A 16,457-nucleotide genomic window follows, 5' to 3' on the forward strand; every position below is an offset into this window, starting at 1 on the left:
TTTTGGGTGTGTAGAATTTATCTTTGATCATGCCTTGGCATTGTACACAGGCCTGACAGGGGAAATTACCATCAGTTAGTTAGATAGTAAATTATAACACTACCTGATGCATACTGCACCTTATGTGACACTGTGAATACTGTGAATATATATTTCAGTTAGTTAGATAGTAAATTATATTGACCTATTTGTTTACACTGCTTGTGTTGTTTTTACTACCTGTACCCCCCCCCCTTCCCCCATGCTGCTATGATTCCTCTCAGTATATTTGTACTGTATTTATTTACTATATATTTTATTCCATTTTTATTCTATTTTACTCTACTCTTATCCTAGGCAACTTTATTTGATTTGTTTTATTATTTTAATTCGTGACCTGTTCTGTCTAAATGTTTAAATGTTGAGCGATTTGCAGTGTCAAATTTCCCACGGGATAATAAAAGTATTTCTATTCTATTCTATTCTATTCTATTCTATCCATAGCTATAATATAGAATATATATATAGCCCTGCAAACACCGCCACCTATTCCTATCTTTTAGAGTGTTGGCGTGGTAGGAACTAAGATGCTCTAGGCCTCCGGCGCTGAATGAGTTAATGTTCTGGCAACATATTTTGGCTAAATATGCCTCGTTTTATAAATGTGTATTGATAACATAGTGCTGTAATTAAATTGTCTAATAAATATGCATGATCAAGTTCAACAACGTGTGCTTTTATTTTGATATTCCTTAATTCCACGTTTGAAATTACGCGATACATTAACTCATTCAATGCCATAGCCACGCCCCATCCCTGCTCTCTAGCGCCAGCTTTCCATTGCCAATTTTCACGATGCATCACAATGTTTGCAGAGCTATATCTATATTCTATATTATAGCTATGGAGAAAATAGTCAGGCTCATTTGACAGACACTATTTGTAGTCCAATATGTAAGAAATAGTTAATTTCTTCATACATTCGTGTGTTATCCCGTGGTGAATATTGTATAGTTTCAGAGTGATCCGGGCTAATTCCTGGAAGCTGAGTTATGGAGCGCTATGTGAATTTAGCTAAAGTCGTTCGCGTTGCTATTTCCAAATCAACGGTATATAATAGGTATTATGATTTTTTTATGCTCTGATCGTCAGCAACGGCATACGTTTTGAATACTACATACGTTGATCGTTGCGATCGATGTGAAATCAGTTGGATAAAAGTAGGATTGATGTCATATAGTCCTTACCTTTACTAGGAGGTATCCCAAAATGAATATTCCAATTGTCTGATCGCGAATTCCAGTCCCTGACATGAAATGGTACAAAATATGCATCAAGTGTGCTGAACGCGTTCCAAGGTGCTCGGATGAAGCGTTTCACTTGCCTGGGTCCAAATTCTCCGCCCGGACCATATACAATGTAACACACAGTGTGAAATAAGATTTCAGAGGGTAGGCGATACTGCCACCTAGCAGGATTCGGCCGGCATTGCACTCTTTGGGTCTCAGAATGAGTTCCAATGATAACACAGAGGTCCGTGAGAGTGTATAGAATATTAAAGTCGACAAAAGAAATCCTAAATAAAATGGGGTTGCGGTATGAAAAAGTTTGAGAACCCCTGGTCTACACCCTCCCCAGACCTACAGTAGGATAGTCTGCACCCTCCCCAGACAAACAGAAGCGTCTACACACCCTACCCAGACCAACAGTAGGATAGTCTGCACCCTCCCCAGACAAACAGAAGGATAGTCTACACCCTCCCGAGACCAACAGTAGGATAGTCTGCACCCTCCCCAGACCCAGACCGACAGTAGGATAGTCTACACCCCCCCAGACCAACAGTAGGATAGTCTACACCCCCCCAGACCAACAGTAGGATAGTCTAAACCCTCCCCAGACCCAGACCAACAGTAGGATACACCCTCCCCAGACCCAGACCAACAGTAGGATAGTCTGCACCCTCTCAGTCCAGACAAACAGAAGGATAGTCTACACCCTCCCCAGACCCATACCAACAGTAGGATAGTCTAAACCCTCCCCAGACCCAGACCAAAACATATTCTCCTTTAAAAGCTTGTTCTTACCCTTCTCACAGGGGCACCTTCATCGAGTTCCGCAATGGAATGCTGAACATCTCCCCCGTTGGACGGAGCTGCACGCCCGAGGAGCGAATCGAATTCTCTGAGATTGACAAGGTAACATGCCAGCGGAAAGGTAGTTATTTCAGTGATGTTTCAGAAGGAGGCTTAACCTTGAGTGTCACGTGAGCAACACAAGGCATGACATTTGCGTGCTCAATGCCCCCCCCCCCCGTAATTAATTATGCACCAGTGTCTAGGCTAATGAATTATGCATACAAGGTATTTGCTCAGTATCATAACATTATTTGGCTATTTTGAACAATCCCAGCTGTGAAAATAATATCATTATGATGATGAAAAATTATACATTTGGAAAATATACGCGAAATGCAGACAATCTAATCAGCCTCATTAGCCTACATGTCTATTCCTGATTTTAGTTCTATTTGCATTCAAACCTCAAATGAACCGCTCCAGAGTTCACTTGGAGGCGGACAGAGACCACCCCAAATAGGTGGACCAGGCTGGGGTTGTTTTGTGCGGACCTGAGTTTGATTACTGTGTTCGCACCAGCCCCAATGAACCGCACCATGTGGGTAAACACTCCAGGGTTCGATGCAACCGGAATAAACACGGCTGGTATGTGAGCAACGCATGTTTGTAAAAGTCTTGGCATGAGAGAATTCACAATTCATGAATTCTCGTCCTGCACAATTTCTTTTTTTTTATCCACTTTTTCTCCCATTTTTTCTATATTTTCTCCCATCCCAATTTCGTATCATCCAATTCAACCCTCCCCTGTCACGAACGCTGTTTCTTGCCTCCCACAAGCCGGCTGCAATGTGGACTAAGTCATACATAGCAGAAGTCCCCTCCGGTACTTGAGGTAACAGCAGTCGCATCTTTTCACCTGCGCAGCTCGATCTCTCAGTGTCGAGGAGTAACGCGTGGGAGGCTCACGCTGCCCCCGACACTTCCTGATTCTACTGCGCAGGCGCACCAACCGACTTGTAGGAGTCGCTTGTTCACAACGTTCGATCCCCACCCTTCAGTTTTCCCTCCCCGTAATACGGCCAATGTGTATTACTGCGGACGACCAGCTAAACTGAAAACAATGTGGAGAGCTGGATTCGAACACGCGAATCCTAGCGTCTCCACACTGGTGGCGAGTGCCTTGCCCACTACACCACCTAGCCGCCCGTCCTGCACAATTTCTAAAGGTGTTCTGAACATTTTGACACTACATTAAAAATGTTCTGACCTGTAGATCCAGCACAAAACAAGTTTGTTTGAGACTTGTCCAGTGATCTCACAGTGTTAACAACAGCACCAGTGTAAACTTCCCACCCACGTAAGAGACAGGAACTGTTCCACTTTCACCCCTGTGGCACTGCTTTGAACCTTGATTACAGCATCCTTGGTTCTTTATGAGCAGACACCATTGGTTCACTTGAGTGGAATATCCAATCTTGTCAGCCCCTGAAATGCAAACTAAACTAAAATGCAGGAACTTGTACTGAGCTGATTATCATTGTTGTTTATCCACAGAACAATGTGAATAAAGTTATTAGGGGTTCTCTCTGCGGTTTGTGAGGGGACTCATTTAATTTTGGATGCCAATGAGATACAGAGAGAGAAATTCTGAGAGAGGGGAGAGGGGAGATTTTGTATTTTAAGGTATACCATCATGGATACATGCAAAGGTGTTTTTAATACCTTTTATATTATTTAATCCAATATAATATAATATATAAAGTTGCATATTGGAGCAATGTTAACAATCTGTGATGGAAATGGGATGCTAAAAGACCATTTTGAATAAAGTATTAAATACAATCATCATATCACGTTGTTAAGTTATATCACAAAACAAATTAAATTACTTACATTTACATTTAGTCATTCAGCTGACGCTTTTATCCAAAGCGACTTACATATTGTGAACAAGTCAGCAAGAGAGGCGTTGTTCGTCAAATAGTAACGAGGAGTGCATAGTAGTATAGATATATTAGCATGATAAGTAGTATAGGTATAGTATAGTATAGTATAGTAGTATAGTATAGTAGTATAGTATAGTATAGTATAGTAGTAGGGTACAATTGATCAGATATTGTTTGAAGAGGTGTGTTTTTAGTCGACAGCGGAAAATTGGCCAGGTTTCAGCTGTCCTGACTTGATAGTTTAGCCATATTGTTCAGCCCTAGGAAGAGAGAAAGAAAGAGAGAGAAGGAGAAAGAGAAAGAGAGAGAGAGAGAGAGAGAGAGAGAGAGAGAGAGAGAGAGAGAGAGAGAGAGAGAGAGAGAGGAGGGGGTCAAAACAATGGTGCGCTTTCAAGACAGTTCAACAAATGACCCATTGTTGTTTCACAGAGCTATGCAGTGTGGTTGTTGTTGTGTTCTAATTAAGAATGTGGGGAGGTTTAACCCTTAAACTGCCTACAGAACTTGTGTGTTCTGATTAAGAATATGGAGAGGTTTAACCCATAAACTCCCTATATAACTTGCGTGTTCTGATTACTCAAAGAAAGTAAAATTTCTATATTGATACACACGTGATCTAAAAAGTATTAGTTGCATCTCTAATCCAGTGTCATTTCGATTATGCTTGTTCTGCATGGTATGGTCTTTCCCAAAAGCTCAAAAATAAACTGCAGGTGAGGTTGCACAGAACAACTGACCCTAGTTAAGGACTGGCTGATAGATATCAAACTCTCATTGCATTTAGGAAAGACAGAGTCATTTTATTTGGAACTAAAATGAAGCTCAGGAAAAGGAAAACGATCAGAGTACAGTGTGAAGGGAACATCATAGAGTCCAAAACAAGTGTGAAATATCTAGGAATCACTCTTGACCAGGCTGTCTCCGGAGAGGAATTGCAGTGACAGTCCTATCCAAAGTCAAATGTCTATATCGATACACACGTGATCTAAACCTAAAAGTAAAAAAATTATTAGTTGCATCTCTAATCCAGTGTCATTTTGATTATGCTTGTTCTGCATGGTATAGCGTAGGGGTGGGGGAAAAAATCGATACGTAGTAGTATCGCGATACTTTGCGTGGCGATACTGTATCGATACAGGGACGCCAAGTATCGATATTTAATTATTCATAAAATAAAATAAAATAAAAATGTATAAGGAAGTTGCATTGTTCATTTCAATACCTGTAATAGTACAGTAGTCCACACACACATGTGCATTCAGTTAAGTTGGAATATGACTGTAATACAAACAGTTCAGTTTGTCAGGTACATGCAACACAGATTACAGTGTTTACATCTGTCTGCTTGAGAAAATACCATGTTCTGCAATAAAAATGATTGAAGTGAGATGAACAGACTGAACTTTATTTTATTAGATAAAACATGTTGACAAAGTTTTACTTTGCAGTTGAAAAAAGGTAATAAATTAAATTTGATAAAAAAAAATTATAATAATAATAATAATATCGCAATATTAATATCGCAATACTCAGCGTATCGCGATATATTTAGTATCGTGACGCAAGTATCGCGATAGTATCGTATTGTGAGGTCTCTGGCGATTCCCACCCCTAGCGGTCTTTCCCAAAAGCTCAAAAATAAACTGCAGGTTGCACAGAACAATGTTAAACGGCCCTCTCAGGACACATATAGGACTGATAGAAAGAGAAGAAGTAGGACTATTACCAGTAGATAAAAGAGTAAAACAACTAAAGCTAAACCACATGTATAACATTGTTAACGACAGGGCCCCTGAATATATGAAAGGTCACGTGGTTATGGTAAGAGAGCTACACGATCATAGCACCAGAGCTAGCATTATGTCTTGCAGTGTTCCTAAAGCTATATTTACATTTACATTTAGTCATTTAGCTGACGCTTTTATCCAAAGCGACTTACAAGTTCTGTACGACAGGTCATCAGGAAGGGTACAACTCTATCAGCTGAGTAACAATATTCATCAAAGTGTTGCGTGTTACAGTGTAGGTTAGTTTATTAGGACAAGTGCATGACAGTAATTAACATTTCAGATAATGGTTGAAGAAGTGTGTCTTTAGTCGACGGCGAAAGATTGGACGGGATTCGGCTGTCCTAACTGGGGTGGGTAGTTCATTCCACCATTGTGGGGCAAGGACTGAGAATAGGCGGCTTCTCTTTGATGACCCTCCGGGAGCTTGGATAGGAGTAGGTCTGAGGCGGCCAGAAGATGCAGAGCGTAGGGGTCTTGAGGGTGTGTTGTTAGAGACCATTGACCGGAGGTAGGCAGTAGGGATGGGTACCGAATTCGGTACTTTTGAGGTACCGAACCGAAACACGTTGGTACTACCGAGTATCGATTCAAGTGAGATACAGAACTTTTTTTTTTCTTTTTTTTCTTTTTTTTTTTACCTTTTTTCTTTTCATGTCAACGTTCACACGCACAATATATGCTTACCTAGGATTTGACTTGATTCAACAACAAAGCAGTCGGAGCAATGGCAAGCCGAAAACTGTCGAAATTGTAGTTCTTTGAAGTTTGGATTTTTTTTTTCACGACTGAGGTAGGTAAATTAAATTTCTTGAGACTAAAGTACCGAAAAAAGGTACCATTGGGTACCGGTATCGATTCACAGGTACCGGTACCGGTATCGGTTCAAATGTGAAAGGTACCCATCCCTAGTAGGCAGGAGCGGTTCCCTTTGCCGCACGGTATGCTAGGTCGAGGGCCTTGAAGCATATACGTGCAGCAATGGGGAGCCAGTGCAGGTCCCTAAGAAGTGGGGTGACATGGGCCGACTTCGGTAGGTTTGAGATCAGGCGGGCCGCTGCGTTTTGAATGAGTTGAAGAGGCTTGGTGGCGGTGGCAGTGGCCGGGAGGCCAGCTAGCAGTGCGTTGCAGTAGTCGAGGCGGGAGATGACTGTTGATTGGACAAGGAGTTGGGTGGCTTCTTTTGTCAGGAAGGGGTCGGATCCTTCTGACGTTGCTCAGGAGGAATCTGCAGGTTCTGGTTGTCGCTGCGATGTGAGCAGAGAAGTTCAACTGGTCGTCGAGGACAACACCAAGGTTCTTGGCGGTCGGGGACGCGGTCACAGCTGCATTCTCGACTGTGATGGAGAGGTCGGTCAGGGGGGAGGATTTGGCCGGCAGGTGGAGCAATTCTGTTTTGCTTAGGTTCAGTTTGAGGTGGTTGGTCGTCATCCAGGCGGAGATGTCAGACAGACAGGCCGAGATCCACTCAGAGACGTGGATATCTGAGGGAGGGAAGGAGAGGAAGAGTTGAGTATCATCGGCATAACAATGATATGAGAAGCCATGAGACGTGATAATGTTACCCAGTGATTTAGTGTAGAGGGAGAAGAGAAGGGGTCCTAGGACCGAGCCCTGGGGGACACCCGTCCGCAGGGGGCGGGTGGCCGACAGAGTCCCTCTCCATGACACTTGGTAGGAGCGGTCATTGAGGTATGATGTCAGCCATGTCAGCGCAGATCCAGCCACTCCCATTCCTGCGAGGGCCACGAGGAGGATCTGATGGTTGACTGTGTCGAAGGCTGCAGATAGATCTAGGAGAATCAGGACAGAGGAGAGGCCTTTCGCTTTTGCTAAGTGAAGTGCCTCTGTGACCGCAATGAGGGCCGTTTCTGTGGAGTGGCCAGTCCGGAAGCCAGACTGATTGGGGTCTAGGAGGTCATTCTGTAAGAGATAAGCAGTAAGTTGGTTGGATACAGCACGTTCAAGTGTTTTAGAAAGGAAGGAGAGAAGAGAGACAGGACGATAGTTGCCTATGACGGTGGGGTTCAGGGTTGTTTTTTTTATGAGGGGACCACCCCCGAGTTGAGTGAGGAGTTGATGGTTGCAGTTAGGAATGGGAGGATGTCCGGTGCTATGGTCTGGAGGAGTGGGGAGGGTAGCTGGTCCAGCTGGCATGTAGTCGGACGGTTCGACGTTACCAGTGTCAGGGTGTCGGCTTCTGTAATGGGAGAGAAAGATGACAGAGTGAAGGATGAGGTTCTCGATTCAGTGTTTTGAATGGGTGGGGGTTGGGAGAAGGAGCTGCGGATGTTCTCCACTTTTTCCTCAAAGAAGATCGCTAGGAGCTAGGTGTAAGATAGCAAGAAGCTCCTTTTTCTAAACAGGTGTTGTACTTTGGAATGAACTACCTCTGCCTACCAAGCAAAGTCAAACTAAAAGCATTTTTAAAACAAAGGTAAAGGCTCAACTATGGGAAGAGCAAATGGCTCAGCAGCCATAGGGAAGGAAATTCCAGGGCTAGAGTAACCAGGGGGGACTGAAACTCTAGTTCTTCCTAGTAGGCTACAGTATATGCTGTGTTTTTATGTTTTTATGTCTTCCATCGAGGACCACCTTGGAAATACGTGTTTTAATTTATGTTTTTAGGTGATATCCTCAGGAATAAAAATTGGCCATGATCATTTGTTTTTATGATGTGTTTGTAATTTCCAAATAAAAATCAAATTAAGAATGTGGAGAGGTTTAACCCTTAAACTCCCTACAGAACTTTTGTATCTGGTGTCCAGTCCACAACCCTTTTCCTCATACTTATGTTACTGTGGTTATTTTAGCTAATGACCAGGAGGATGTGCACACAGTACATAACATGTACAGTAGCTGTCAGGCTGTCTCTAAAAAGGTACTGGTACATTTCTGAGGAATTAAGACACAGACATCCTTGATTTTAAGATAAACTGTTTCTTTTGGGGGGGGGGGGGGTTCCATGGTTCTATGGTCCTCTGGGTCATGGAACTTGTTCATAACATAGAGACCCATGTAAACATTCAATTCAAGTAATAAAAAATAAAATAAAAACATGCAAGTCACCAAAATTGGAGATACAAGGTTTTTGCCTGATAGCAGTGATACTAATTATTACATAGCCAGTGACCTTTAGATTAGTCCGGTAGAGCCTCACTCTCTCTCTCTCTCTCTCTCTCTCTCTCTCTCTCTCTCTCTCTCTCTCTCTCTCTCTCTCTCTCTCTCTCTCACTCTCACTCTCACTCTCACTCTCACTCTCACTCTCACTCTCACTCTCTCTCTCTCTCTCTCTCTCTCTCTCTCTCTCTCTCTCTCTCTCTCTCTCTCTCTCTCTTCCCCCACAGAGAGAGAAGATCAGGGAGAAGTTCGTTGCTGCCTTGCAAGAGGAGTTTGCTGGGAAGGGACTACGGTTCACTCGAGGTGAGGCTGTCTTATACACTTGAGCCAGCTGGTGCAACTCTGAAAAGGGATGATTGCATTTCGTGATTTTTTTGTAATCAGTTGGTACCCTGCCTGAAGGGTGGAAAGTAACCGCTTATTTATTTTTTTACTTTAAAAGTACTATGCAGCTTTGGAGGAGGGGGATTTGTTTGCAGAGCCTGCAAAATACATTTACTGTAATTTAATCATAAAACAAAATTATTTTTAGGCACTGTGAACCAAACATACTGTAAGCCTAGAATATGTTTGTTAACAACACCCATAGCCTATATCTATATCTCACTACCTCTCATTTGCACAGACAGTATATCTACAGCCACCTGTGTTCCTGGCTTCTTAGTGCCTGCTTTATTTTGTGCACTTTAAACTATAGCTTAATAGCTTTAATAAACATTTTGCTGCGTTCAAGGAGATTCCATTACTATATATTTGTTCTACTTAAATCTCTTGCCTCTCTATAAATGTTCGACCTCTCAGAAGATTCTTAACTTTTTCCATTAGTCAGTCATCACCCTGTATATCAATGTATCTTTCATGTCGATCATATCGATCATATCTATCAAATGTATCCTTTTATATGGAAAGGCCTCCTCTCTGGGCTGCCTGGTCACACTGCTTACAACCCTTTCTCTCACACACAGCCCTGTTATCTGGGTGGCATCTGTCACGTCCTCTCTAGTCATATTGTTTCCATCTCCTGCGTATCTTGTTTGTTGCTTCTTATCTGTATGTTGTGTTGGACATTGGGACACTTGGGTTAGCTATTACATACACACACTGTCACGCACACACTCACACACACGCAGGCAATCTCTCTCAACATGGGGACAAGGGATGAGGTGTTTTTCTTGGGTTAATAAGATACTTGGTGTTGTGCTCACTTGTGCAGTGAGGCTTGAGGTTCACTTAATGACCTGTGACATTGTACACACAGCAGCACAGGCCCATAGACGGTGTGTTGCTATTATGGCCCATGGTTTTGTGGCAGAAGGGGAATTATATCAGGCACTTACCACATTATGTATCATCATATCAACATGTCGATCCACTGTGATATTAGCGTTTGTACTGTTGCATCTGGACATTATGATAAGGGTCAAGGTTCACGGCTGTGTATCGATAGTTTGATTTGTCATTACATTATGTCTTGACATTAGTCTCACAGGTTCATAGACGTGCACACAGACATACACACATACATACAAAGACATACTTATGTGTACCCTTTCCCCACGCACACACACACACACACACACACACGCACACACACACACACACATGCAAGCACTCTTTCCCTCTCATTTTCTCTTTCCCTCCCTCTCTCTCTTATTCTCTCTTTCCCTCTCTCCCTCCCTCTCATTCTCTTTCCCTCCCTCCCTCCCTCGCTCTATCTCTCTCTCTCTCTCTCACTCTCTTTCAGTCGCCTCTGAATGTGACGAGAAGAGCCAATGTGCAAAGACTGTGTTTCCATAAAGGGCAGAGTATATGTGTTTGCTTTCTAGAGCCTGCATCTTCTCACGCGTCAACCCTGTTTGTTCATATTGCGGATGTGTGCGATACTCGTTACAATATGTCTCTTCTGGCTGTTCATTTTCAAGAGTCCCACGTCAGGTTTTCAGTACAGATAGATTTCAGTCAGTTCTCCTTTTTTAGCTCTTCTTTCCAAGACGGTGACGAGCAGGCCAACAACGGGCGGGGGATGGGTTGGTCAAGAATGTGTGTGTGTGCATGTGTGCGTGTGTGTGTGCGTTTATGTGCAGTGTGTGTGTGTGTGTGCTAGGGAAGGAGGTGTGTGTGTGTTAGGGGAGGAGTGTGTGTGGAAAACACAGTTTCTGATTGGCTGAATTCTCACCAGCTGTGACTGGTTCTTTAAAATATCAGCAGAGCAATAACGCGGCAAAGGGGATGTGAGGTGAAGGGGGAGGGGCACGGGGGAGAATCTAAACTGTCCCTTTGCAACAAGCTTTGTCTTTGCTCCTTTCAGTTATCTTTCAATAGATTGTCCTCGGTTTGTTATTTTATGTTCATTCTTTTACATTTTATTTTCGTTCTTGGTTTTTAAAACGTTTTCAAAATGTGATGTCAATAAAGCTGTCAATAATGTCAAACCACACCACTGATATTTCAGTCTTATAGCAAAGACAAGATGACACAATGCATACATCCCATTATACATGTAAATGGGTAACTCTTGCATTATAATCAGCAGTGTTACATTTATTACTGTGAGAATCTTACATACATTAACAGTCCACTCTGCTAACACTTTAAAAAAAAATCTAACAGGGATAAAAAAAATAAAACATTAATTTATATCTGGTTATGCAGTGTGATCACACCGGATGAGATTACCATTTTGAAAACTGAACCCATTATGTCACAAGGGCCACTGAATGCTGAAAGTATTATTATATAATAATTCAGAGGGAAAAAACTCACACCTCAAAGGGTTAACTTATATATAGAGAGAGAGAGAGAGAGAGAGAGAGAGAGAGAGAGAGAGGGGGGTGGGAAAGAGAATGAGGGAGAAAGAGAGGGACGGGGAAAGAGAGAGGGAGGGAAAGAGAAAATTTGAGAGAAAAAGAGGAAAGAGAGTGCTTGCATGTGTGTATGTGTCTCTGTATTTGTGTGTGTGTGTGCGTGCGTGCGGTAGACCACTGAATGCTGAATAATTCAGAGGAAAAAACTCACACCTCAAAGGGTTAACTTATATCTAGTAAAGTCAGAGAGAGAGAGAGAGAGAGAGAGAGAGAGAGAGAGAGAGAGAGAGAGAGAGAGAGAGAGAGAGAGAGAGAATCTCATGCTGTTCTGTGGACATGGCTCATGGACACCTGCCAAGAGGCTGGGTTGTCACCATAAATAACAAGACTGTCCCTGTTGGACAAAGGGCCAAATACCTCAGCCACCAGAGCACAGTCACACACAGAGTGTACGTTTTGTTCTGCAGAGCTGAGGCTATGGAGGCTGTCCTACTGTGGTGTAAATACAGTTGGCCTGAAAGCAGTGACACATCTATATTAGTGCTGTCAGGCGATTAAAAAAATTAATCTAATTAATTACAGGATTTGTAATTAATTAATCTAATTAATCGCATTTTAATCGCATAACCATTTTATGCCTGAAATTCTATTTTCAATAATCATATTTCCAATTGCATGTGTCAAGATGGCAGAATTCAGTACTGTATACAAAACCTTCTGTTTAATCATCTTCCATCTATTAATTTGCTTAGATTTTTCAGGTCTGGTCAATTTGAGCATGGTGTTATTCACAGTCAAAGATAAAAAAAATATGTATTGATATTCTCATTTGGTTCATTAAAATTGACTCAAAATAAAATCTTCATTCAATCAATCACCGCACAGATTGATTGATTGAATGAAAATGTTATTAACAGATTGCAGAATGGGTACAGTACAGTACGGCTCAATACACACAATTGTTAAGGGCATGCAGACCAGAGAAAGACTTTCGTCTTGTTTACATCAGGGTCCCCCATTTTCAATTCATAATGAATTGTAAGTGTGCAACTTGCACCGTGCAATCCATTCTTTGTGGATCTAGCCCAAAGTATTTCTGACACTGGGAATACATTCCCTGAGATTCATAGATGTCCCTAGAATCAGATACCAAGAACATGCAAATGGACCATATTAAAAAAAAGTCTGTAAATGTGTATTCTACATTATCATGGAATGAATAAGATACAAAAAAAATTATATAAAAAAAAAAAAAAAAAAAAAATGTAATTAATTTTGAGTTAATTTTCATAACGCGATAATTTGCTGTGTAATTAATTAATCTAATTAACGCGATAAACTGACAGCCCTAATCTATATATATTTATTTTGTAGCAGTGATGGAAACTTCAGTGCTTCACTCTTGAGTGCATAGTAGTATATACATATTAGCATAGTAAGTAGTAGTATAGGTATAGTTAGTAGCATAGTACATTGTAGCATAGTAGTATAGTAATATAGTAGTATAGACATATACTTCTTTGTATCTTATGTTGTGGGACTTGTACAGCACTTTGGTCAACTTTGGGGTTTTTATATGTGCTCTATAAATAAAGTGGATTGGATTGGATTGGATTAGCATAGTAATTAGTAGTATAGGTATAGTAGCATAGTAGATAGTAGATAGTAGCATAGTATAGTAATATAGTAGTATATAGACATTAGCATAGTAGGTAGTAGTATACTGTAGGTATAGTAGCATAGTAGATAGTAGTATTGTAGTATAGGCATATTAGCATAGTAGATAGTAGCATAGTACATTTTAGTAGAAGACAGTAAGACGTTTGAATTTCTATTCAGATATTGATTGAAAATGTGTGGTTTTAGTAAGAAAATGGGCGGGTTTCAGCTGTTTCCTGACTGTGGTGGGAGGCTTGTTCCACCACCATGGAACCAGAACAGAGAACATGAAATTAAATCATATTATCTAACAACAAACTCAGATGAGGGTCCGTCCCTGGGATGTAATGGGATGTGGCTAAGTGGCCTCTGATGTGGCTCTATTTGGGGGTTATTGACATGAAGAGGTTCTGGAATTCGCCTGATACAGTCTGTGTCCAATATAGTATATTTTCTAAAGGATAATAATCATCTCCTCATAATCGTTTCCTCCTCAAAGCCATCTGTCCAGCAAGCACCGTATACTGTCAGTGGAAGCTTCTCACTGTCTATTACTATTATGTACATTTTATATTTGTGCAAGACATACCGAAAGTTGAAATCGCGTTCCCCCATTCCCACAGTGTATATAAAAAGATATAGACGGGCGGCTATGTGGCGTAGTGGGCAAGGCACTCGCCACGAAATGCTGGAGACGCTGGGCTCGTCAGTTCGAGCCCAGCGCTCCACATTTGCTTTCAGTTTAGCTGGTCGTCCGTACTAATACACATTGGCCGTATTAGGGGGTGGGAAACTGATGGGTGGGGATCGGGCGTTGTGGACAGCGACTCCTACAGGTCGGTTGGTGCGCCTGCGCAGTAGAATCAGGAAGTGTCGGGGGCAGCGTGAGCCTCCCACGCGTTACTCCTCGACACTGAGAGATCGAGCTGTGCAGGTGAAAAGATGCGACTGCTGTTACCTCAAGTACCGGAGGGGACTTGTGCTATGTATGACTTGTCCACATTGCAGCCGGCTTGTGGGAGGCAAGAAACAGCGTCCGTGACAGGGGAGGGTTGAATTGGATGATACGAAATTGGGATGGGAGGAAAATATAGAAAATGGGAGAAAAAGTGGATCAAAAAAATAAAAAGATATAGACAATATAAACAGCAAAAATAAAAATATAAGACACAATATACAACACACAATAATATATACAGGACTGCAGATATGTACAATATAAACAATAATTAAAATGAGCTAAAATGAGCGTATGCTACTATGCGTATGCTACTATGTCTCTATACTACTATCTACTATGCTACTACTGTATGTCTATACTACTACCTACTATACTAATAATAGGGTGCGAACCATGAGGGAGCTAGGGGAGCTATAGCTCCCCTTAATGAGACATCAGCTCCCCTGAAAACATGATTTGTGAAATTTTGGGAGGTCTCTAAATTAGACAATAAATGCTATTTTTGCCATGCATTTCTATTCTTCTCAATTTTCTGTATCGGCATCATCGTGTATAATGCGTAAAATTACAAAATGTATGATTCATGATTGCTCACTAATTCGCCGTAATAGATAGCGAAATGCATGCTATTCTTGCATCGGAGCATGGCGGCGCTGCAGGCACAAATCAAACTTTACCCACGTTTTATCAGAAGAAAAAACAAAACATCTGCTTCTACTGTATTTTAAGGTAATACCTGCTTTTCCTAATTACAGTAACAATTACCATTATTGCTAATTTATTAATGTTCTATGGTATGTGTAGTAAGGCTGTCCCCGAACCCTGTTTTTAGGGTTCGAACGTTCGCCAGGGTTTATCGAACGAACGTTCGAACGTTCGTTTTTTTTTATTTAAAAAAAAAAAAAAGTTTAATACGATTTTTTTTTTATTTTTTTAAATAATATATATATTTTTTTTATTGTATTATTATAGATCCTACGGAGGGCGGCATTGCATAGTCTATTGGTGAAAAACATGTTGTTTACAGTGGTGGCTGTTCATGTAAACATGTAATTAAACAAAGCACTCAGAAGAAAATAAACAAGCTACTGCATCAAAGTTACTACTTATGATAAACAATAGCCCTTGCAGTCACGTAAGGGGCTAGATAAACAAAGGCATTCGTTTTGTGGCATTAACGTTATATAGTTAGTGTTACACGTTCAATAACAGGTATTCACTCTTGGTCGACGGGGAGGGGAGAGGGGAGCCGGGAGGAGAGGCGCACGCCTCGGCTCCTCAACAGACCCGTCCACCGTCTACCTCGGAACGGTGGTAGGGCGAAACGGGCGGCAGGCGTGTTGGGAGCCCGCCCGTTTCGCCCTACCACCGTTCCGAGGTAGACGGTGGACGGGTCTGTTGAGGAGCCGAGGCGTGCGCCTGCTGTTGTTTCCAACGCAACCACCTCCCGCCATGAAGCTCGCGCTCCGTGGCCGAAAAAGGCTGGTATTCATTAATGATCCTTCTGCAGGTTCACCTACGGAAACCTTGTTACCGATTACTTCCTCGGCGGGGAGCTAACTACGGCTCCCCGGTAGCTACGGTAAGTCTGTTGAGGCTTCTCGCAAGCAGATCAATGGCGGCATTGCCTGAAGTAAAAAACGAATAAACGCTTGCCGATTGGTGGTAACAGCAGAGGCGGGTGCAAGCGGTGTGACGTAATTGGCAGAATCGCCTGTCAATCAAAATAGAGCTCTGGTTGAGAAATAGTATCCCGCTGCAGCCCGGCAGACCATACTGGTTGAGCCGAGCGCCTCGGGGGACGCGCCGCTTCACATCACCTCAACCCCGTGCGCATCCTTTTTTTCTTTTTCACCGAACGTTCGAACCTATTAATTAAAGTCCGAATGTCAGCGTAACGAACGAACGTTCAAACGTTCGGGCTCAGCCTTAATGTGTAGTGGCCACTTGTCATTCCCTAATATTTTGACATTGCGCCACGATGCACCACTTCTGTTTCTACTCGGGTCGGGTAACAAAAGTTGTGGATGTTGACAGGATTGAATGTCCAGGCTGCTGCTGATATAGTTTGTAAGGTTTATTGTCCAAAAGGAAATAATGATTGAAAACAGAACAGTTTGCGTCTC

General features: G+C 42.1%; 1 protein-coding gene across 1 annotated transcript in view; it reads left to right on the plus strand.

The window, feature by feature from the left end:
* Positions 1 to 16,457, plus strand: part of pmm1 (phosphomannomutase 1) — a 42,041-nt gene that overhangs the window by 19,778 nt on the left and 5,806 nt on the right. The window contains exons 5-6 of the mRNA XM_084329973.1: positions 2,075 to 2,174; positions 9,135 to 9,210. Coding sequence (XP_084186099.1) covers positions 2,075 to 2,174; positions 9,135 to 9,210 — 176 coding nt within the window. The remainder of the gene's footprint in view (positions 1 to 2,074; positions 2,175 to 9,134; positions 9,211 to 16,457) is intronic.

This window comes from Notolepis coatsorum (genome assembly GCF_963971535.1).
Source record: "Notolepis coatsorum genome assembly, chromosome: 14".
Taxonomy (NCBI): Eukaryota; Metazoa; Chordata; class Actinopteri; order Aulopiformes; family Paralepididae; genus Notolepis; species Notolepis coatsorum.